Raw genomic sequence first — 23900 nt, forward strand, 5'->3', positions numbered from 1 at the left:
AAATGGAGGAAAAGCTGAGTAACATTAGAGGGGATGGACAGGGTAACATTAAAAGTTCAGTTTTGACTGTAGATGAAGTAAACACTTTTGAAAAAACAGTGCCTAAATTTTTTGCGGATGAGGGGCTACTCCAATACAATTTATAACCAAATGTGAGAAAGTATTTAGCTATCTTAGGGGTTCAGATGAGCAACAGGCAGAATTGTTTATCACTTAATTGGATGGTATTGCATTGCAATGAGCAATGCATAAGGAGAATGAATGGAAAACATTTAAAGAGGCAAAGGTAGCATTTTTGAACAAATATTGGGGTATATATGTTCAAGATGATTTCCTACCATATTTATTTTCAGGAAAACACAGAGCAAGGGACGGCCCCATGGCCCCTTATGTACAAAGGTTGTATTTACAGTCAAAGTTTTTGAATAATCCGATTACTGATGAAAGATTTATTTCCCACATTGTACACCATTTTTACCAACAAGTACAAAACTGAATTTTGGGGGCTAGGACTAAGAGTGTTGAAGAGGTCATTGCATTGCTTGAAACATTGGACAGGAGGAACGAGCGAGAGGAAGGACTGAGGGGAAGGGAACCAGAGCTCCAAGGAAGGCAGCGAGGACCACCCAGGGAGAGATTTCATCCTCCAGAGGGCATGCCGAGGGAACAGGTTCAGCAACCCCATCGACAAGAGTTGCAAGGTAACGTGCGACCACAATGGGAGGGACAGAGACCTCAGCAGGAACATCCAAGGGAAGAGAGGGTCAGGGAAAGACAGGATAGGCAGAGACATGACGAACAAGGGAATGCAAGGAGTTTAAACTCTTAGATAGGGAAGATCTAGCCTCGGATACTTTCCCTATTCATTTCGCAGAGGCAGGAGGGTCATGCAAGGTGTTGAAAAAACAGGGCTGTAATGAACCCACTACTACACACGAAGGGAAGGATCTTTCGCAAAATTTCAACAAATCCTAAAAATTCATTCAAGGCAAGTTGGGGTTGTGTCCAGTAATACAGGGTGAAATTGTCGGTACCGAAACAAAAGTCAAATTATTAATTGATTCAGGGAGTGAAGTAACTGCAATGTCTGAAGAATATTTTAATTCACTAGGAAGTAAAGAAATGGAAGCAGTTGCAGTGCTACCAGTTTCAAATATCACGATCATAGGAGCAACTGGAGTAAGAAATAAAAATGTGAAAAAACAAGTTTTAATGGAAATCAAAATAGGTGAAGTAATTATGTGGGTTGTTTTTCTAATAGTTAAAGGACTTAATGTTGATGGACTATTGGGAGTTGATTGGTTGCAATCAAATGAGGTTATCATTGATTATTCAAAGCAGTATGTACATGTAGCAGGGACACAAATTACTTTTGCTGAAACTGATGCCAGAAACAATTCATTTAATTTACGAATTATAATGGGAAATGATTTTGAAATGGGTTTCGAAGTAGAATGTAATTTTTTAGAAAGGGAACGTGTATTGGAAACTGAAGTAGAACAAATAATATTGCATAGTGGTAACACAGAACAGCAGTCTGAGTTTAAACAAATTTTGCAAAGGGAATGCAAAGCGTTTGCCAATTTCCCTGGGTTCAATAATAAATACGAATGTCGCTTAAAGCTGAAAGAACACCAACCTTTTGTACAGAAACCTTACCCAGTTGCATATAGTTTGAGGCCAGCAGTTGAAAATGAAATACAGAATATGATTGATGGGGACATAATTGAAAGGCTCAGTTCCGAATATTTGAACCCAATCGTTGTGGTTAACAAGAAAAATGGGGGGGGGGGGGGGGGGTAAGGTTATGTTTAGATGCTAGGAAATTAAATCAGTTAATTGTTCCTGATAGAGAGAGAATCAACGGAACCTATGGATGAGCTTTTACAGAAATTTGAAGGCTGCGCCTATTTTTCAAAAATTGATCTAGTAGCTTCTTATTGGCAGATCCCTTTAAATGTGGAATCTAGACCTTGCACTGCTTTTTCATATGAAGGAAAAACATATTGTTTCAAAAGGATGCCTTTCGGTTTAAATGTGTCAGTGAGCCATTTCATTATAGGGCTTGAACAGGTTTTGGGACCTGAAGTATTAAATTTGGTAACTGTATATATGTAGACGATATTCTGATTGCAACTAAAACTTTTGAGGAACATTGTAAAATTGTACAGTTAGTGTTGAGAAAATTACAAGAAGGAGGCATGACTGCAAATTTAAAGAAATCTGAGTTTTTGAAAGATGTAATTAATTTTTTGGGTAATACTATTGTAAATGCTAGGGGAATTTGTATCGATCCTGAAAAATTAAAAGCAGTTAGGGAATACCCATCACCTACAAACAGAAAACAATTAGAAAGGCTGATAGGTTTTTTCAACTTTTTTCGGAAATATATTCCAAATTTTAGCAGTATTTGTAGTTCATTAAGAAAATTGTTACAAAAAAATCAGTGTTGGAAATGGAGACACGAACAGGAACGAGCAGTGGAACTACTAAAACAAGAATTAGAAATGGAAATTTTATTGCACCACCCAAAATTATATCAGGAGTTTTATATCACTTGTGATGCATCAGGTGAGGCAGTTGGTGCCATGCTTTTCCAAGTGAATCGGGAAGGGGATCAAATTCCAATTAGTTTTGCCAGTAGAGCTCTAAATTCTGCCGAAATAAACTTCACTACTACAGAGAAAGAATTGCTAAGTATTGTATTTGCTTGCTCAAAATTTCGAATTTACATTTATGGTAAGAAAACCACGGTGCAAACAGATCATAAGGCCTTATGCCACATGGATTCGTGTAAACTATTACATGGCAGAATCACTAGATGGATTTTATCCTTACAAGAGTACAGTTTAGATATCCAATATGTACCAGGAAAAGAACAGGTTGTTGCAGATGCACTGTCTAGAGTTGTAACAGATTCACAATCGGCCCAAACGAAGGAATTCCAAATTCGTAGTTTAGTAAAACAAATGCAAGAGGTAGAAGAGGGAATAGAGGAGTTTTCTAAGAAATTGGCAGAAGAAATAAGTAAAGATCCCAGACTACAGAAAGTGATACACGAATTAGGATCCCCAAATTGTAGGGATGTGATAAGAGAAACTTTTGTAATGGAGGGTGAATACTTATTCCAAAATGTATCCGGCAGGGTCCCAAAATGGGTACTGTGCGTTCCCAATACTTTGAGAGGTACATACGTACTTTGATGCATATAGAATGTGGGCACTTTGGAGTTACCAAAACTATCAAATACATTCAAGGGTTTTGTGTTTTTAAATATATGTACAGGATGGTAGCTGTTAATATCAAATCATGTTTACTATGTGCACAAACCAAAGTAATGAATCGGAAATGCCAAGAATACATGGGAAATGTTTTAGCTACCAAGCCTTTAGAAATTGTGTGTGTTGACCTGTTTGGACCTTTACCAAGTGGAAGGGGTGGTACCAAAAACATACTGGTACTTTTAAACATTTTTTCTAAGTATGTTAAACTGTATCCAATTAAAAAGGTCTCCCTAACAAAATAATCTCTGATAATGGTCCCCAATTTCGGAGTGAAGTTTGGAAAACCTTATCTAGTATTTTAGGTATCGAACTAGGATACACTGCTGTATATCACCCAGCAGCCAACCCTGCTGAAAGAGTAATGAGAGAATTGGGGCGTTTGTTTAGGGTTTACTGTAATGAGAAACATAACACATGGGCCAGCATTGTAGGCCAGGTAGAGAAATTGATCAACAATTGTTGGCATGAGAGTACAGGGTTCACACCTATTGAGTTGATGCTACAAAGGTTACCAACCACAAAACTCCAAAATACAATTAACTTTCCAAAAAACGATATTGTAGATCTGAAAGAAAAGTTAGATAAGGCAAAAGAAAAACTAATGCATAAAGTTAATTCAAGGAAAGCCAGATATGACAGAACCGACAAACAAACGACTTTTAAGGAATGGGATGCAGTCTTAATTGCTTCACACAAGTTGTCATCCCTTATAGATAGTAAGATATCCAAGTTTTTCAAATTATATGATGGGCCATATGAAATAAAGGCAGTTGTAGGCCACAATGTTTACAGAGTAAACGATGCTAATTGGCACATCTCTTTACTCAGACCATGGAAAATTAATTCAGTGTACAAAAAAAAAAAAGTAAAAGTTAAGCAAGTTATGTAGGTACTTTTTTAGTATGATTCAATGAAACATTAATTTGGACAATCAACTGTGTAAGATATTTGATTATTGTGTAAAGTATGTTTATGTTGATATTGTAAACAAATTAATGTCATCAAGAATTTTATCATGTTGGACTAAAGACACTTAACTATAGTGAACATTTTTCATATTTTTTAAATGACAAATGAACATGAAATTCCAATGAAATGTTTTGTAGTGTCAGTATAACCTGTTGAAGGTTATGTTTGCTCTATAATCAAGTGTTAATTGTGTTTTTTGTTAAAGATTGATTTGTCACTTTTTAATTTGGTATGGAGAATTGAAATAATTTTGTGTATGTAATTTTTCAATGTTTGGGTTATAATTTTGTAAATTTGTTTTAAGCAGTTATAATCATATGAACAGTAATGGTATGTTGCTATTGTGTTAAAAGGATCTTGCAATACTCATGGTCAGGTTAATTTGTTGCAATTGTTTACACATTGTTGATTTGTTATGGTATTTCTTTTGTATTCAATTGACACTTGTGTACTTTTTGATTTAATTTTTTATAAATTCAATCAACAAGTAGGGGGGTTATGTAGCATTGCACAATGAGGATTTGTTATATACATATATCTTTTTGGGTAATAAGAATATTGATTAAGAATAACTTTGATATGAAAGATAATAATTATTTAATATGTAGATAAGGATTGTTCAGATCTGTTAAGAATTGTTAATTACTTTGGTTAAATTTCATGGAAAGCCTTAAAATACTTATTTCCTTGAGATACTTAATTATTAATTTGAGGGTTAACTCCAGTTCATAATAATTAATTTTGATGTTTGATAATGTCAGTAATTGTTTTGTTTAAAGCAGTATAGATTATAATTTTACAGGACATCATTTTTAAACAAAAGTTTTTAATATGGTATGAATTTCAACTTTGTTTACTAAATTTTGAACATTGTATTTGAATTTTTTGGGAAAGGTTGAATTCTATTGGATATTGCTAGTGTAATATTTTGAGAATAGTCTGGAAGGTACAGAAGGAACAGCGGACAGGCGCGACACTCTGGCGCCAGAAAGTTATTTTTCACTTTGTAAATGCGTGTTTGGGATTTACGCGTCACGTTGTACGCACAGCTGTAGCAACCGTCTGGTAAGTTCTCTAGAGGCTAACACTAGCCAGCCAATCAAGGCGAGCCCTGGCATGGAATGATGCGCCCGTCCGAATTTCCTTATATGGTCATGTTTCTGAATTCTGTACTCTGATTGGTCAGTTGGCTCACGGGGTTGCCTCCCTTGTTTTCACCTTTACAAGGGAAGGTAATCTCATCGGCAAGTCACAACACAGAATGGAAAGTCACTAAGGGACAATTTAACGCCTAGGGGCTGGGGCCAGTCCGTATTTTTTTAACTTAAGTTCTTTATTTTTTCGTACTAATTAATTAGAAATTTAGGCCCTAAGCGTCGGCATCGCCCGACTTTGTGTGATTACGGTCCGCGATCGACAGTACCTTGAGTTATGTAGTTAACCAATGGACATTACTAAAATATATTTTTTTTTGTTAGTGACAAGACTCCTCGACCGTCAACGGCAAGATGTATGGTGTTGTGGTATGTATTTGGACCTCATCCTATCAAAATTCAAAGACATCGTAAAAATTTGTATAAGAAAACACAAAAATCTGTGCAAGTAACGAAGTTTTCTGACTAAATTCATTTGTAAAATTGTGTACTGAGGCCATGTAACGATGAGAAAAAACATTTTTTTTTTTTGACAGAAATAAACGAAGGTAATTTAATAAACTCTTTTATTTCCAAATAACGAAGAACGCAACCATGGTAATGAAAAATTCCTAAAGAACATTGTTTGTCTTTGTTTTGTTACGTTTCTCTGTGTGCTTAGCCGGGCCACACATACAACGTAACAAGCTGATCCAAACAAACACACTACGGGATTTCTTTGAATCTGAAATTGGTTCAGTACCATGGCAGTGGCACTCAATAAACAAGGGTTACAGGGTACCGTGTAGCCTACATGTAGTATACAAGCAAACACAAACGGCTTTCTACATATATGAAAAAATGTAAGGGTATGATGTAGGACCATTTTGAATTTGAAATATATTTTCCTTATACAATGCAACTTTATTAACACAAACCTCAAGGGACCTACATGTTTGCAGTTGCTAATAATGAGGTCTGTATCAACAGCAAAAGCTGTAAACAAGTCTGTATTGTTTTACAATGTTATCGCCTGTGCAAAAATGTTTCTTTAAATGTCAACAGTATAAGCTTAACAATTACAATCAACTAATAATTTGACAAGAAATATCCCGAACAATGTTGAAATGGTTAAGTAATGAAGGTAAGGTCAACAGAAAACATGATTATAAACTTATTGCTTATGTTAATGCTACACAGTGAGTATAAATGGACCTCAAATTGCTGGTACTTTCAAGGACTTTATTTTAATCTCTTCATGCATAATAAGCATCACAAGACACTAACATGTTGAAGAGTAACCAAAAATATGACAATTTAATTATTTGTGAAAAAAAAATGTGCATTAAATTAGAATATCTTATCTGAGTTGCTTACTGTGGAAATTAAAATACTAGAAAATTTCTACATTACATAATTTATAATATTCACACAATTCAACAGTTACAAGTTGTGTTGCACATTTAGTATTGTACTTGTCATAAAATATGCTTGTAACAAAACATTTTAAATTAAGTCAACATAATCTCACATTGTGAAAAATATGCTTATGTGAATAACATATACATAAAATATCATTACTTAAGAAATACACAAAATGTTGTAACGGTTCGTTACATACAAAATAAAAAAAAGTGCGCCAATTTTTTAGTGTTTGTTTTATTTTTTCAAACTAGAATGCACAGACAAATCCAATCATTTTTCACAGTTTTACTCACTCGTTCAACACGTACATCTGCCTGTCGAAAAATGCTCACAGCTTGCTCGATGTGAATTAACGAAAAATAACGTCCTTCAGTAATATTTTACTGTAAGTACACGAAACTAGTGGGACCTCGAAACGGGCCGCACCCAGCGAAACCGAATTTCGCCCCGAGCCAAACGCCGACGAAGGTGATCACAATTTCTAATTTGATACTGTCCGAATGAAATATAAAAAAAAATTAGGTTAACTTAATACTCGGCCTGGCTCTGACCACCAACGTTAAGTTATCTCTTCACAAATTCTACATAATTTGGCGAGAAGCCACCGAACGCGACCTACTGGTGCAGCAATCGGCAGACGACTGGTGAACTCTTGCCACTGTCTCCTCCACGCAGGGAGGAGAAGTCACATGACCTCACCGACCAATCACACGCACGCTTCATTCACACAGATACAAGCCAATAGGAACACAGAACACATATTGAAAATAGTTTTCTCTCCATAGAGCCAGGGACTTTACATTCTCTTTCTCTCTCCCACACCGTGAGACAGCAGTTATCACACATTTCCCACGACCAGTGGGGAATCCCAGCTTTTATCTCAGTTAGCGGGTAAGCACCGTTTCTTTCTCACTCACACTTACAGGCCTCTCATGCCTCTCTTTTTAATCATCACATCAGACACAGTCCCGTGTTCTAGAATCATTCCACACGTTAATTAAAATTAAGAACAGCAATCCAACACAAATTACTTGACAAAATTCAACTTATTTAGAAAAACCCTGAAAAAGTAGGCCTATACAGGCAAATCTAGTACAGCAACTTCTTTGTGAATAATTACATAAAAAATAGTAATGAATGAAAACGTCTCTTAAAATACAAGGTACATTCTTAAAACACATAGCACGTGCAAATAACATATATTAATATTCATAATGTCTGATCATACTGTTTCATAACCTACACACCACTCAAAAAACATTCACTTATTGCTACTTACATATACAGAAAAGAAGTTTAAAAGAAAATATTTAGTTAGGAGGGCAGGGATCTTGCAACGTTACAATATATACATTAATCAAAAGAACATTCTTGAACAAAAAGGTTCTTTTCCAATGCAATACGCTTCCAAAATGGAAGCAATGACTCGGTAAATGAATTTAAACTTGCTTTGTCTTCATCTACTTCCCCTGGTTGGTCAAGGCGTGTGCATATTTTGTTTGTTACACTGACCACTTTCTCCAGTGAAGAGGCGATCGCAGATTTTGTTAAATCAGCCTGGAGCTTTCTTTTTTTAAAATATTTATCTGCTGGAGGAACTACACATTCACCAGAGCCAGGCCACAGGGAACCACTCAGCGGAGTTGACAGTTCTTGCATTGGTGAGTTGAAACCTGACTGAGCAGAGTCATTTGAATCCTCAGTCAGTGGCACACCCCATGCTGAATCAGAACTACTGGCTGAGGAAATGGGGTTTGATTTCCTCGTAATGTTACTCACTGTCCTAGTAAAAAAAAAGAAACACTGATGTTTAGTATGTTTGGAAACAAATACGTTTGGAAATCATCAATCAAAAACAAAAGAATTACAGATCATGGAAATTAAATGTAGTTGCAATACAGGAACACCAAATACGTTATTATAAAACATTCAAGAATGGTAACTTTCATAGTTACACAATTTTGTATCTATTTTACAAAGGTTGAATGCAGCTTGTAATGGGGGCGACTGAATTGTTGGCCCTTGGAAGGGCAGCCCATCAATATTTTTCTGACAGTGGTGTGTTTGTAAAGTGACTGGAAGGGCAGTCCTTCCAGTATCTTAAAATGTATGTATTCTGTACAAACAAACCATTGCCAGAAAAATCCTGAAGGGCAGCCCTTCCAAGGGGCAACAATTCAGCTCCCCCTTATAGTGAACATATAACAAGGAATTTTCTAGGACCATGTACCTACCATATAACTTGAATAATAGTTTTTATTTTGTTTAGCATAACTAAAATTTATCAACAAGTGCTGTTGTAGTAAATAAGTAGCTAACAAATGAACATTAATAAAAAATACAAGTTCTTTACTTTTATAAAGTACAGTACTGGATTCCATTCCCATCCGAATGATTAAGGCCAATGCATCAAATTATGTCAACCTGCATAAACCACTATCGCTTTTAAGACACCTATCACTTTTTATTACCTGCATACAGTTATTACTTTATCACTAACTTTCTGTGCTTGACATGCCTGTCCAAAAACGAAAGGTATGGGAAAACCTCCCACTCCCTCTCAACGCCTCCAGCAGAACCTGATGGTGTTATTTTGTTCCTTTCTCTAGAGTAGCGCTGGCGGATTCGTAGCCAGTTCTGCTGTGCTGTTTCACCTGAAATCAGCAAAACATAAATACTACAGCTGTGGTTTAAGGTAGCAAAAATCACAATTTCCCTCCAGGTCTCTGAAAAATTGTACACTTCTAACCTTAAACAGAGTATCCTTCGAAAGGGTACAATGTTGCAGACCTTTACATTGTGTTGGAATGTCTTTGTATTTTTCTATTTTTCATAAGAATGTATTTTATCTATGAAATCAACATTGAGTAGGTTAATTGTTGTGACAATGAAGTAAGGAATGGATGTATATCAGACTGAATTAAATTAGCAGAGATGCGGTTTTGTATCTAGAAATAATGATCGTTTTTCTTTTCTTTATTCGTGGCTCTGGTGTGATTGTCTGACAAGAGAAAAATACTAACAGGTTATGGGCCCAGAGGCTTTTATAAGAAGAGAAGAAAAATGACTAGAGACGAGGTAAACGAGTGACATTAAATGGTGGCATCGTCTTATGAGAAAAATGGCGTATTCAAATGGAGAAGAAACGGTAAATAGAACTGTAGCTAAACTTATTACGGACAATTATTTTTCATTGGCACTAAAGGTTAAACAAGAATTGTTGTTGAAAGATGTATGGGAAGCAGTCATCGGCTATGAAGATGTGCCAGGATTTATATTGACACAACAAGAAACAAGACGACGAGCACGAAATAATGTGATAGCATTGGCAATTATTTTTAAATATGTTGGCGAGAACTTCGAATGTGACATAGCAGAGATTGATTCAGCGAAAAAGGCATGGAAGAAACTGGACGAGTTGTGCAATGATGGAGGGCTTATCAATGGTGCCATGAACTTGAAACAGCTAACTCATTTTGTCAAGCCTAAGGACATGAGTGTACAAGAATATTTTGCAAAGGTTAACCAACTATGGAAAAGGACGACTAAGACAGGATATGAATTCACTGAGCGACAAGTTGCGGGAATGATTATTGGAAATCTTCCAGAAGAATTCTTAGGGTGTATACCTTCTTTGGAAGCTGAAATGACGAGTTTGTCACTATGTAAGGTGAAAGCACGACTTCTAACAGAAGAAAGAAGGAAGGAACTTAGGTTAAGTGAAATCAAAGTTAACTCTTCAAAATGTCATGAGGATGAAGTTCAGGCAATGATAGTGAGACATCGTGACAAGAAAGAAGATAGCTGGCAACCCCCTGTCAAGACAGATGGTAGACAGTACAGCTGCTACAATTGTGGGAAATCAGGACACGTGTCAAAATACTGTCGCAATACATCAAAGTGCTTCAACTGTAGTAAGTCTGGACATATTTCCAAGGTATGCAGAGAACCACGAACAAATGAATCTTCACAAGAGAGAAAACCAGTAAATGCTAGTGGCAGAGTGGTAAATACGGAAATCCTACATATTGTAGACAAAGCCATGAGTATGAAAGTGTCTGTAGGAAGTGGAGACAATGGGGATTGGTTATTTGATTCATGTGCATCACATCATATGTGTCCTTCAGAGGAAATGTTTGTAGATATATTAAGAAATGTAACTGGTAGTGTAGAAATTGGAGACAACAGTAAGTTAGAGGTTAAAGGTATAGGTAAGGTAACAGTAAGAATGGCATCAGGTTGGGTGATAACATTTACAGATGTGTTGTATGTGCCTAACCTAGGAACAAATTTGATCTCTGTGGGAAAGTTAACAAGCAAAGGGTTTAGGGTAGAATTTTCAGGCGAGACCGCTGTGGTACTAGATCAGAAAGGTAAGGAAATATTATTCAATGACAACAGAAAAAATGATGTTTATATTGTGCAAACAGAGTATAGACAAAATTATGCAAATGTCAAGTCTAAATGTAATGATGTAAGAGTGCAAAAATTTAGTGCAAACAGCAGTAACATTGCATACAAGTGTGTCGTAGAGGTTAAGTTGTGGCATGAGAGGTATGGTCATGCACATAATGAAGCTTTATTTAAGTTACATGTGTTAAAGTTACAGAGAGATAGTAAGTTAGAAACATGTTCTGTTTGTATCCAAGGGAAATTGTGTAACAAAGGGGTTCCTAAATATTGTGAACGTAAGGCAGAAAGACCACTTGATGTGGTACATACAGATGTAATTGGAAAAATTAGTCCACCTTCTTTAGGGCAAGCTCAATATGTTGTGACGATGATTGATGAATATTCCAGGTATAATGTGGCTATTTGTGTAAAGACCAAAGATGAGGTGCTGAATGTATTCTGTAAATATCAGGCAAATGCAGAAAAATTGCAAGGTGTTGGTATAAAAGTGATACAGTCTGACAATGGTATGGAGTACACTTGTAGCGATTTTCAAAAACAATTAGAAAAATCAGGAATTACTCACAGGGAGACTGTACCGTACACTCCACAGCAAAATGGGATTGCAGAGAGGCAAAACAAAACCATGTTTGATACAGTTAGATGCCTATTAATTCAATCTGGTTTACCAAGAGAGTTTTGGGGGGAGGCAGTAATGACAGCAGTTTATGTTAGACATAGGTGTCCATCATCTGCAATAAATTTTCAGGTACCATATGAGTTGTGGTATGACAAGAAGATGGATGAGGAGGAGATTAATAGGTTAAGAGTATTTGGGTGCCAAGCATGGGCATTAAGAGCAAGAAAAAGGAAGTTAGATTCTAGGGCTGAATCATGTGTTATGGTTGGGTATGAACTGGGTACAAAAGATGGGTATATACTATGGAGTCTTGAAAGAAAACAAATAATTGTGCGTCAAAGTGTAGTATTTGAGGAAGGGGAAATTCCCATTCAAGAAAATGGTCATAGCTAATGAGTTAACAGGAACACCTAGATTTAAGTCAATAAGAGAAGGGGCATACTTTGACATAACACAAATAGAAGGTCCAGAAATAGAAGTGGGGTTGGGATTGGAGGAATTAGACAACGAGAAAGATGAGACATTAGGGGTAGAATCACTAATAGACAGTTACAGTCTCAAATTGAATCATGTTGAGGAACCAGTACCCAATCTAAGGAGATTAGTTAGACATAGGACAGAAAAGACTTGTGCATGTTGTCATGTAGTAAATACTGTTGATAAAATGAAACACAAAAGATTGATAGAACCTATAACGATTGATGAAGCCATGTCAAGTACAGAGCATGATAAGTGGATGAAAGCCATGAATGTTGAAATGAGTGAGATGAAAAAGAAAGAGGTTTGGGAAATTGTTGAACGACCAGAACATGTACGGGTAATAGGTTCAAAAGGAATATTTTCTTTCAAGTATGACAGTGAATATACGTTCAGAAATATAAGGCAAGGTTGGTTGCTCAGGGATTTAAGAAACAGATGAATTTCAGTTATGATGAGACATTCAGTCCTGTCATAAAAATCATTGAGACTAATCATAGCTATAGCAGTAGAGAAAAATTGGATAGTGGAACATCTTGATGTTATCAATGCTTACTTGAACAGTCACATTAACTGCACTGTGTACATGGAACAACCAGAATTATTTGAAGAAGGGGATCCACAGAATTTTGTTTGTAAATTAAAAAAAAAGTATCTATGGTCTCCCAAACTCAAGTAAGGATTGGAATATTTGTGTTGATACTGTACTGAGAAAGCTTGATTTCAAGAAATGTATAAAAGAGCCATGTGTGTATGTAAAGGGTAATTGTATCATAGGGCTGTATGTAGATGATATTGTGACAGGGTCAGTAAAAACAGTGAAGTCAGTAAAAGATAGATTATCAGATGAATTGGAAATCAAAGATTTGGGGAAAGCCACAAATGTGTTATCCATTAAGATAATACAGACAGAAGGAAAGGTTATGTTGAGTTAAAAATTGTACATTGAGAAAGTAATTAATGGTTTTGGTATGAGTGACTGTAAACCTAGTAAAATAATTTTACCATCGGGGTATACATCAGCTGAAAATGATGAGCAAAGTTTTGATTCCACTACTTATCGAAGTGCAGTTGGAAGTTTGTTACATTTGTCAAATAACACAAGACCCGATCTAGCATTTGCAGTAAGTAAGGTTAGTCAATATTGTCAGAATCCTAAAGTCAGAGATTGGAAAGAGATAAAGCACATAATAAGGTACCTGAGTGAGACAAAGGATTTACAGTTATGTTTTAAAGGTCATGATAAGTTTGTGCAGGTGTTCTGTGATGCAGATTGGGGAGCTGACACTGAATCAAGAAAATCAGTCAGTGGCTACATAACCATTGTTGCAGGGGGAGCGATGTCATGGTATAGTAAAACGCAGAGTTGCATAGCCAGGTCAACAATGGAGGCGGAATATATGGCTATGGCTGAAGTTTCTCGAGAAGTGATATGGGTAAAAGACTTACTTTCAGAATTAGGAATGGAAACACTCATAGACACTCCATGTAAGATATATACTGACAATGCAGCAGCAATTAAATTGAGTAAACATGATAATGTTAGTGAAAGATCAAAGCATATTGACATAATGTTTCATGTTTGTAGGGAACTTGTCGAGAAGCAACTAGTTAATTTTTCATATGTAGCATCAGAGAACAATGTAGCAGATCTTTTTACAAAGAATCTCGCAAGCAACAAAGTTCAAAAATTTTGTAGTTTGGTTGGACTTGTGTAATTCTTTCTTTGTGTTGCATTATCATTTTTTGTAATAGAATAGAAAAATAAGGGGGTGTGTTGGAATGTCTTTGTATTTTTCTATTTTTCATAAGAATGTATTTTATCTATGAAATCAACATTGAGTAGGTTAATTGTTGTGACAATGAAGTAAGGAATGGATGTATATCAGACTGAATTAAATTAGCAGAGATGCGGTTTTGTATCTAGAAATAATGATCGTTTTTCTTTTCTTTATTCGTCTCTGGTGTGATTATCTGACAAGAGAAAAATACTAACACATTGTATGGCATGTTTACGTATTTAACACTTTCTTTTCTGCACAGGAACTTCCAATCTGTAGTTCTAAAATGCTATAAAAATCGTAACAATATAACTAAAAAAATGTAAACAACACTAAAAGAAAATATGTCGTTTTGGCGCCATTAAGGTAAACTGGTATAAAAAATGTGAAACACTGAATTAAAATGACTTAATATAAGCTTTTGGACATACACCATTGCTAAGCACATGTATGTCTGTGGAAGAAAACTACAAAAAACACAAATGACAAAAACACAAATAAAGCAAAAAATTGCTGTTGTCAGGATATAAACACCACACAATACTCCACAACAGGAATATGGTCATCAAAACAAAGACAACAGCAATTTTTTGCTTTATTTGTTTTTTTTGTAGTTTTCTTCTACAGACATACATGTGCTTAGCAATGGCGTATGTCCAAAAGCTTAGATTAAGTCATGCACTCCCATTGCACAAATCATTCAAAGATAATACAGAATTAAAATATATGATGCCTTGCAAGGTAATTCTATTCATTTACAGAATACTAACAGTTGATATGATATCCTTGTTCACACAAGGCATCAACGATCGCCTGCCACTCAACGATCGCCTGCCACACATTTTTCTTGGCTTCTTCATTTTTGAACCCTGCCAGGGTTTCATCAAATAAAATTGGTTTGCTTTCAACCAGGCAAACTAAACTTATGTCGAAATTAGTCTCTTTACTCATGTTGAAATTGAAGGAGACTATTTAACTTCCAGTGCCTAATATCAAAACAATAATGTACAAGTCTAGTCAAATTACGTACACATTTAACCTTTACAATTGCGCATGACCTCGGTGGTAAGCCAGTTTTCATTGGTTAGGTCAGCGAGCAGCGCACAGCGCACAGCGCACACGCACAGAGAATATTAAAAGTTAGTCGACTTTCTGTGCGTCGATCCTGTGCTATTTTCCCGTGCGTATGCGGCGCAATTCAAAAACTTTGTTTCTATTTTCTGTGCGTGTGCTATTTTCTGTGCTAAATCATTTGTAAGCTAGCCTTTAGTATCTATATTAAACTTGATTAACCCTTTCAATCCTGAATTTTCAGAATTCTGAAATAAAATTTGAAAAACATACCTATTTAGGACCTATATATTTTTCTAAGATTAATCCAAAAAATATTTTTCATAAATTTTATTTTTTTATAATAAAAAAATATGTGTATAGTTGTACACAAATAGATTCTGTTGTCTGAAGTCCCTCTGAAATGTCATCATAGTCCACAACGTAGTCAAACTCAAAAAATATTCACAAACACACATTAGGATTTACAAATATAGGTATAACACAAGAAAAATTTTAGAAAATAATACACACAAACATTATAGGCCTTATCACAGATACAATTCAAACAACTTATGTAGAAATTTAAAAAAATCACACAACTCTTGTGATCTGCAATTCATCGTAGTTCACTTAGTATGGTACGCAAGGAAACAGTTTTTATCTTTAGTAAGGCACAAATGCACTTTACATTTCTGGCAGAAAATACGCGACCTTCCCGAGCACTTCAGCATTTTACATCGCGTACCTAACTTGTCACTATCGTGCAATGGCAAATGGTCCACTGCATCGAATTGCACTTCGAGCGATGGTCTCACTTCTCCTCTTCTTCTCTGTATAACAGGTTCAGACAATGTGCTCTGTTCCAGGGAAGGACGCCCACGTTTCTTTGAGGGAACCATTTTTCCTGCATGCAGGAGAGAGTCAGTGATGCACATTCTAAAATGCAGAAGATCATCTGTTTTTTATGCAGAATGCCAAAAGCTGCAGCATCTCTCCTATACTCAAACCAAGACTGCACCAAGGCCATGTCTACGGCATGAAAAATCATACGTAGCGTCCATTTTTTTTACTTAATAAAGGTCCGGTAATAACTAACCATTTGGTCAAAGAGATCAACGCCACCCATTCCATTGTTGTACAACCTTACAACCTCTGGGCGTTCAACACTTATGTAACGTTTGTCTTTCTTTGACCAGCGATCAACTGTATCAGTCTCACCCTTCCCAATAAAGTTAGAGCCCATCATGACATACTAATTGTCTACCCATTTCACTAAGGTCACGTTTTCATCAATATTTGTAATTTCCTCTGAGTAACCGCGTTCTTTTATCAATGCATCTTTGTCGGAAGAAAATGGAGTATTGCCAAACCTATTGACCCGAACTGTTCCAGCTGCATAGATCCCTTTACTTTGTAAAATTTGGAAGAGATGGTATGCAGAGAAGAAATTGTCAAAATAGAGTTTATGACCTTTGGCATCGCCAATTAATTTCACAAGGTGAAGTACCACAGTTGGCCCTAAACCATATAGTTTTAGTTACTTCTGGTTAATTTCCTCCATGTTACCTTAATAAATAAGGAAATCATAGGCGAGGCCAGATCTGCCACACAAATAAAATATTTTAACGCCCCAAGGACACTGCTCTCCTTTTACGCACTGCTTTACACTAAGCTTGCCAGTAAAAGTAACAATTTGCTCATCAGTGCAAATATGCTCTTCTACTTGCAACTCCAGACATCTTGACCGAACTGCATTATAAATAGGTCTAATTTTGAAAACCTTATCTTGGCAGTGTGCAGGGATTTCCAAATTGTTTATGAGATGCAAGTTCCACCGCAGCTCAAAGAATCTGTCCCACGTCATATTATCTCGAAACATGTGCACACCAACAGATTTATCCCAAAAAAGGCTGACCCTTGGAAACCTTAGTGTTCCTATCCCAATATGAAGGCCGAAAAGGACCTTAAGTTCTGTTGATGTAGTTTTTTTGAACCTAGGTTTATTGTTCTGAACTGCATATAAGTTAGTCATCTCTGCCATCTCTTCAAACAGGGATTCAGGTAAATACTTGCAGAAATAAGAAAAGGGGTTCAATTCAGTTCCACAAGTATTATCATCAAGATCTGGGTACGGTTGTACCAAAACTGACAATGGGTTGTGATGCCATCTGATGTCACTTTTCTTGGGCATGACGAAGTCTGTTGCTGTTGCATTACAGACAGGTGTTCGACTGTCGTTGCCTATCTCATCTTCACTTTTCGAACTGTTGTAATTTATCACACAATTCACTCCCACTCTATCAGCTCCTACTCGTAAATTCCTCATAGTAGGTATCTGTCGCAGGAATAACATCATCCATACCATCATCATCTGACACCCATGAGTCAGAGAGTTCTCCACTTTCCAACATGTCCAATATACTACCAGCAGTTTTCGAACACTGTGCCCCTGGATCCATGATTTCACTTATTTTCAACTAATTTTACAAAATAACACAACATAAATACTAGAAAATAATAAGTAACTAAAATAACGAATGTCACAAGTACATATTTATAGGTTATGTATTTTCCTCACTATCAGATCAACAACATCCATTTGTGTACGATTGTACACACAAGTGTTTTTCAATGGTAAACAACTATAATAGTTAAATAATTGAAAATAAGCCCCTTACAGACTCCTACTTTATAGTACAAAACTAAAGAATATATTTTCAGATGTGTAAAATCTGAAATTCTACCAAATAATTGCATCCAAAATCACCAATGTCTACAACACACACACACAACCCAAAAACACAACTTTCAAGTTTTTTTTCTTACTAATATATTAGTCAGTGTTGCCAGATTGCAACATTCCAAAAGTCGTACCGAAGACTAGAAATAGTCGTACATTGGAGCAAATAGTCGTACATACTATAATTTTTAAAATAAAACGTTAATGAGTACCAACTTTTATTTTATCCGGCGATTTTTTTGCTATTCATTTTGGTAGTATTTTATTGGCATGACACAATCGTGAAGGAAAAAAATTACATGGAAACAATTACACTAAGGAAAAAAACTACACCAAAATTAACACATGTTACTTAAGTTAAAAAAAAAAAAACAATTTTCTTAACAACTCAGTCATCCTTTTCGAAGAGAATATCCACAATATCGTTTTCTGGTGCACTGGATGCATACAAGTTTGCTGATGTCATGCGCGATAACATTTCAGCTGTAGGGCGAAACAATGCACAGGTACCACTTTCCTTCACACACTCGGAAGCAAGCAAAGCTCCGTTCACTGTTTTTGGAAGGAGGCGATTTCGTACTTTGGTTTTCACTAGATTTACCTGTAAAGTAAATACACATGCTATATTTTTCTAACAATATTGCAGTTAACAAAAACTCAAATTTTAAAATAAGAACAGCAGGTAACAAAATAGTTATTTATGATGCATATATTTTCATACCTGACTGAAGACTCTTTCACAGTCTGCATTAGAGTGCGGGAGACTAAGCACATGAAGTGCAAATGTAGCCAATTCTTTGAAATGAGCTTCTTGTGTGTCACAGCTTGGTTTCAGAAGCATATTCCAGAAAATGTCAGGACTGTTTACATCATCAATATCTTCTGGAAGCCTTGCCCTTGAAAATGGAAGCTCCCTCCACTGATCATCAAGACGCTGTAAAATTGCATCATCATCACAAGAAACAATTCTTGGGACTACTTTTACTAGTGGAAGAAGGGAAGGGCAGTTAACCCTGAATACTGGTGAAAGAGCTGCTTTAGGTTGCAGGTAGCCAAGTTTCGACAGAACCGGATCATTCATATTATATCTTTTTCTTATTTCTTGCGCAGCAACCTGAAAAATTATGACAAACATTTATCATTATTTCAGTTACAAAAATTAAAATTAAATAACAATGAGGCTTGCAAGTGATTCAACTCACCGTGAGGAAAGTTCTACACCTGTGAAAGAAATGACAGCGAATATCGGGCTTGGAAGTGATTTCTGGTTTATCAATGTGCTGCAGGACTTTAACTCCTAAATACATCTCAGTGTCTGGAAGATGATACTTCTCCAGGGCAGGATTGACTTCCTCGAGTGGTGTTTTCATGACATAGTCCCTTTTCATGAAACTAAGGAGAATGTCAGTATAGAGATCTCTTAATTGGGTATGTAGTTCTGTAATAACAACATTCTTCGTCTGGAAAAATTCGTTGAATTTTGTGAATTTCGGAAGAACCCATGAAAGGAACATGAAATACAGTTTCAAAAAAGGATCGTGAAGTGCATTGAAGATGTTTTCTGCACTTAAGAGTCTCTGTGACAACCAACAGTCTGTAAAATACAATTTCAAAGCATCCCACTGCTCCAAAATGCGTTGAACAACTGCCACCAAAGACAACCACCTGGTCTGCGAGGGATGAAGCATTTTCAAAGGTTCCATGTCAAGAAATGTTTGAAACTCTTTCAGCTCACTCTGTCGTTTAGCACTGCTCTTCAAGAAATTGTATATTTCACGAGCCATATCTTCACAAGACCGAGGAAGCACTTTACATGCTTCACTAGCACACAGATGTGCCGAATGACAAATGCACTTAACCACCACGATCCCAGGACAAGCTTCTTTGAGACGAGATGATACTGAATTATGTTCACCCATCATCACATTACATCCATCTGCTCCAAATCCGATCACATTTTCCAACGGAATTCCAAACTCTGTGATTGAAGCAACCAAGCCACGAAACAGGTTTTCTGCACTGGCGCACACAACTTTATTTGAAGAGTCAAAAATTTCTCTTAGTTCCCAGAATTTGCTCTCTATCCTTCCAGACTGGAAATCATGGTACCTTACCACTATGCACGACATTTTTATTGTCCCTATGTCTGTTGATTCATCTGTAAGGATGCTGAATTTGGTGTTCTTTAATTTATTCGCCAACTTCTCCTTATGATCGGCAGCTATTACATTATTTACAATACTGCATGTTTTTGTTCGTTTAAGAGTCAATTTCTGTGCAATTTTATGGTCAGAAAAGATATCTTTTATGACAGCTGTGAGATGGTCTGCAACAGAAAAAGCAACATTGTGCTCCGCAATGAATGCCGAAAGTTTTATTTCAGCAGATGCAACTTCTTTGTCTAAATCAACTTTAGGTGCTGCAATAAATCTAGAAATCGATGTTTGTCTAACAGTAGCAGACATTCTAAGTGCTGTATGTTTCCCACCGGTTGCATGCCGCTTTAAGTTACTTATTTCGGTAACAAGTGTTATCCCACAAAATTTACACTTAGCCTTGTATTCGTCTCCATGTACAGGTAACAGCCACTCTTTAAATTCTGTTTCAGACAACCACTCTTTTCTAAATTTTTGAGCCCTGTGTTTACCTGCACTTTGCTGAATACACACCTTTTTTGGTGGCGAACTTAGCCCATCTTCTGCGTCACTCATATTTACCAAACAATGTAAACAACTGTTAAATTCTTAAATTGTTCGTACTGTTCCCAAGATGATAGGTACTTACAGAATATCACACATATTTTAATAATGTATCCAATATGATATTGATTTATGTGCATTCAGTTGTCATTCCTCTCAACTATTATAATGAAGCTATCGATTGTTTCTTGAATTGGATTAACATTCAGATCGATTTCATTACAATTTTCGATTTTGGCTTCTTTAAGGCCCTGTCACACTGTCAAATATATTGTATCCAATAAATTGGACAACAAAATTTGAATGGTGATTTTGGATGAAATACGTCTTCAAATATATTGTATTCAATATTATTTGATAAGCAATGTAAAATATATTTGAAGTCATTTCACACTATCAATTTTCTTTGAGTGAGCTCGTTTTACCAAACATTCTGTAGAGAACTGTAAATGACAGTATTTAGAATCAAAAACAAATTTTGGGTCAAGGAACACAGGCTTTTTTAAGTAGGTTATATTCCAATTTAGGTATATTGTGATCATACACAGTTTAAAATTTACGTTTTCCAGGTGTTTGCAATGCTTGCATTAAGAGCATCAAAGTGTTTCAAAAGCTGTAGCTGTAATTGCAATTGTAGCAAGTCTCAGTAAACTAGAAGAGAAATCTAAGAAAAGGAAACGCAGATGGTGAACGAGACAGTGGATACTTTCCCGGCAAACAAAAGGTGTTTTACCCCTTTTTGTCATGAACTTCGATACGAAGATGCCGATTCATTTCCGAACTATTTAATAATGGATTTTGAAAGTTTTGATCTTCTTCTTTCAATTGTAGAGTCTCGATTTGCAAAGAAGGATACTCATTTGTGCCAGTATATACCAGCAAAGCAGAGGCTGGCAGTTACATTAAGATTTTTGGCGACAGGGGAATCATTTAAGTCCCTTATGTTCTCTACAAGTATTCCACACAACACCATCTCAAAATTTGTACCTGAAATTTGTAGTGCAATTTATAGTGCTCTTCAAAAACAATATTTAAAGGTATGTTTAGTAAGAATAAAACATATAATTAAATGTAAATCTGCAAGTAGGCATATCCCTTCTCATTCCTGCTTATTTTCTCACCCAACTAGCTGCTGTTGTATGGACACTTTCACTTGTATTTCATCAAAATTGTTCGTATACTTTAAAGTGAATGTGTTATTTTTTGCTGTGTTTAGAAATTGGCAATTTTGTTTTATTTTGAATTAAGTGTATTTACTGTTACAAACCTCAACCTGAGCCTTTAAGCTAACTTCACCTCAGTCACATTATCTCTTTAAAATAATTTTTTAACGAGATATTAGACCAGGTATGCTTGTTTCGTATAGCCTTGGAAGTATAGGCTTACTGACAAGGATCTGCTACACAAATATTTACATTCACGAAAAATGGTATTACTTTCAAAACTTAAATAATAATAATTGAACACGTAGGCAGAATTTTAATATTTCTAGGCCTTTCTTGCAAATCACCAGAGCTACTTGCTTACTCAGAGATGCTGCTTTAACATAAGTCAGTACCATCTATTGTCAGGAAATTATGAGTCTATATTCCAGAAAATTCCAGACAATATACTTACAGAGTAGCAGCTATTGTGAAATAAGGAGAACAATGACTTATAAGAAAGATTGATTGGGTAAGCCAAAATAATTTTAGTTACATTAAGTCTCTGAATTGAAATATTTTAAAATTTACTTTAGGTGTTATTCATTTTGGATTTGTAGGTAAAAGTTCCGAAATGCATATCCTAGTTTTGATACCTCATTCCTGATGGCACATTTTGTACGCAATGCTTGCTGTTTTAATTAAGTGTATCAACAATACCTGAACATAAGCACAACTGGTATAGCAATCAAATAATGATCGTAAGTTGAATAGATGTTTTCTGGTTTAAGGACCATAATATTCCAAAACTACAGTAACTTCTTTTAGTCAAATATATTAACCTGCACTTCCGTACATACAGATTCAATTGGAGGAAAATATACAATAACAATTATTCCAGCAGGAAATAAAATAGTATTAATTCAATTACTGCATTTATTTCCCATTCGCCATTGCTGATATATAAACTATTACACTTCGGAAACGGAAACAAAAGCGGCCGCTTTATTTTAGATAACTCTGATTGGCTGATCCCATCGAACATCCAACATATTTTAGAACCAGTCCTATACGTAAAATATTTGAAGGAAACTCTAGACATTCAATCTCTCAAATAAACATGGCTGCGATAGTGACGTTTAACGTGACGTCACAACCCTCAAAGATATTGGATCCAATATATTGGAAGGTGTTGGAAGCTAAAATTTGACAGTGTGACAGGGCCTTTAGAACTGCATATATTGTGTTTATGAGACCAAAATATTTAACCATAACATCTTAACCACCAAAATTTCAAAATAGTCGTACAAATAGGTGTACGACCCTATGTTCAGACGTACGTCGTACCGAACTACGAAATAGTCGTACATGTACGACTATAGTCGTACGTCTGGCAACCCTGATATTAGTTATAGATAACATCAAACAATGCTATGTAAAGTTCAGAATGTGTACGATCGTACACAAACCAATGAGTAGGGAGGAGGCGCCCTGACGGTGAATTTGTGAAGTATGTGCCACGCCCCCATTGTGACCCAAAACAGCAGCAATGGCGTGCTTGTTATTATGAGAGCTGAAAAATGTTTTGTGGTATTTTGCGGATTTGAAGTACATCATGCCATCGTGTGTAGCGTATGGATGTGCTAATAGGTCATCCAAGCTCTTGGAGGGGATAACATTTCACAAGTACTATTTTTTTATTTGTTTTATTGTCTTGTTTATGTTGCTTATTTGAGATGTAAAATGTATTGATGCAGGGTTGTTGTTAATCAAATATGTAAAACACCCCAGTTATGTGGTTTAATTTGTAATGTTTAAAGATAGTGTATTAATAATTTGAACTCGTATAATTGCTAAGGTTTGAGACGAATCCGAATCCAAGCCGGGAGTTGACTGCATAATTTAATTATTCGTGATTTTGTTAGTATGTATTTAACCTTTATTCAATATTTTTACATGTTTCCTATGGATGAAACTTTAAAAAGACAATGGGTACAAGCAGTTCGGAGGGAGAACTGGAAACTAACATCAGCTAGCAGGCTGTTCATATTGAACCCAATTTGATTGACAGAACTATGAAGCAAATCAGACCAAAGGAGAACGCAGTTCCTACGGTTTTTCCTGCGTTTCCAGGACACTTGAAGGCTAAATAACAACATATGTTT

At 35.9% G+C, this 23900-nt stretch overlaps 1 protein-coding gene across 6 annotated transcripts; it reads right to left on the reverse strand.

Annotated features, from left to right (window-relative positions):
- Positions 1-7025: 7025 nt before the first annotated feature.
- On the reverse strand, positions 7026-23124 carry LOC134527759 (uncharacterized). 6 transcript variants are annotated; one of them, XM_063360689.1, is made up of 3 exons: positions 18616-23124; positions 14872-18495; positions 7026-9465 (listed from the first exon to the last, which is right to left on the reverse strand). In XM_063360689.1, the coding sequence occupies exon 1, from the start codon at positions 20603-20605 to the stop codon at positions 19088-19090; it is 1518 nt and encodes a 505-aa protein (XP_063216759.1). In that variant the 5' UTR covers positions 20606-23124; the 3' UTR covers positions 7026-9465; positions 14872-18495; positions 18616-19087. The 6 variants fall into 6 exon arrangements, with proteins under 6 accessions (XP_063216759.1, XP_063216760.1, XP_063216762.1 ...); XM_063360690.1 differs by having other exon boundaries at positions 7026-8594; positions 9312-9465; positions 14872-23124; XM_063360692.1 differs by having other exon boundaries at positions 7026-8594; positions 9300-9465; positions 14872-23124.
- Positions 23125-23900: the final 776 nt, after the last annotated feature.

This window comes from Bacillus rossius, chromosome 1, assembly GCF_032445375.1.
Source record: "Bacillus rossius redtenbacheri isolate Brsri chromosome 1, Brsri_v3, whole genome shotgun sequence".
In the NCBI taxonomy this organism is placed as follows: Eukaryota; Metazoa; Arthropoda; class Insecta; order Phasmatodea; family Bacillidae; genus Bacillus; species Bacillus rossius.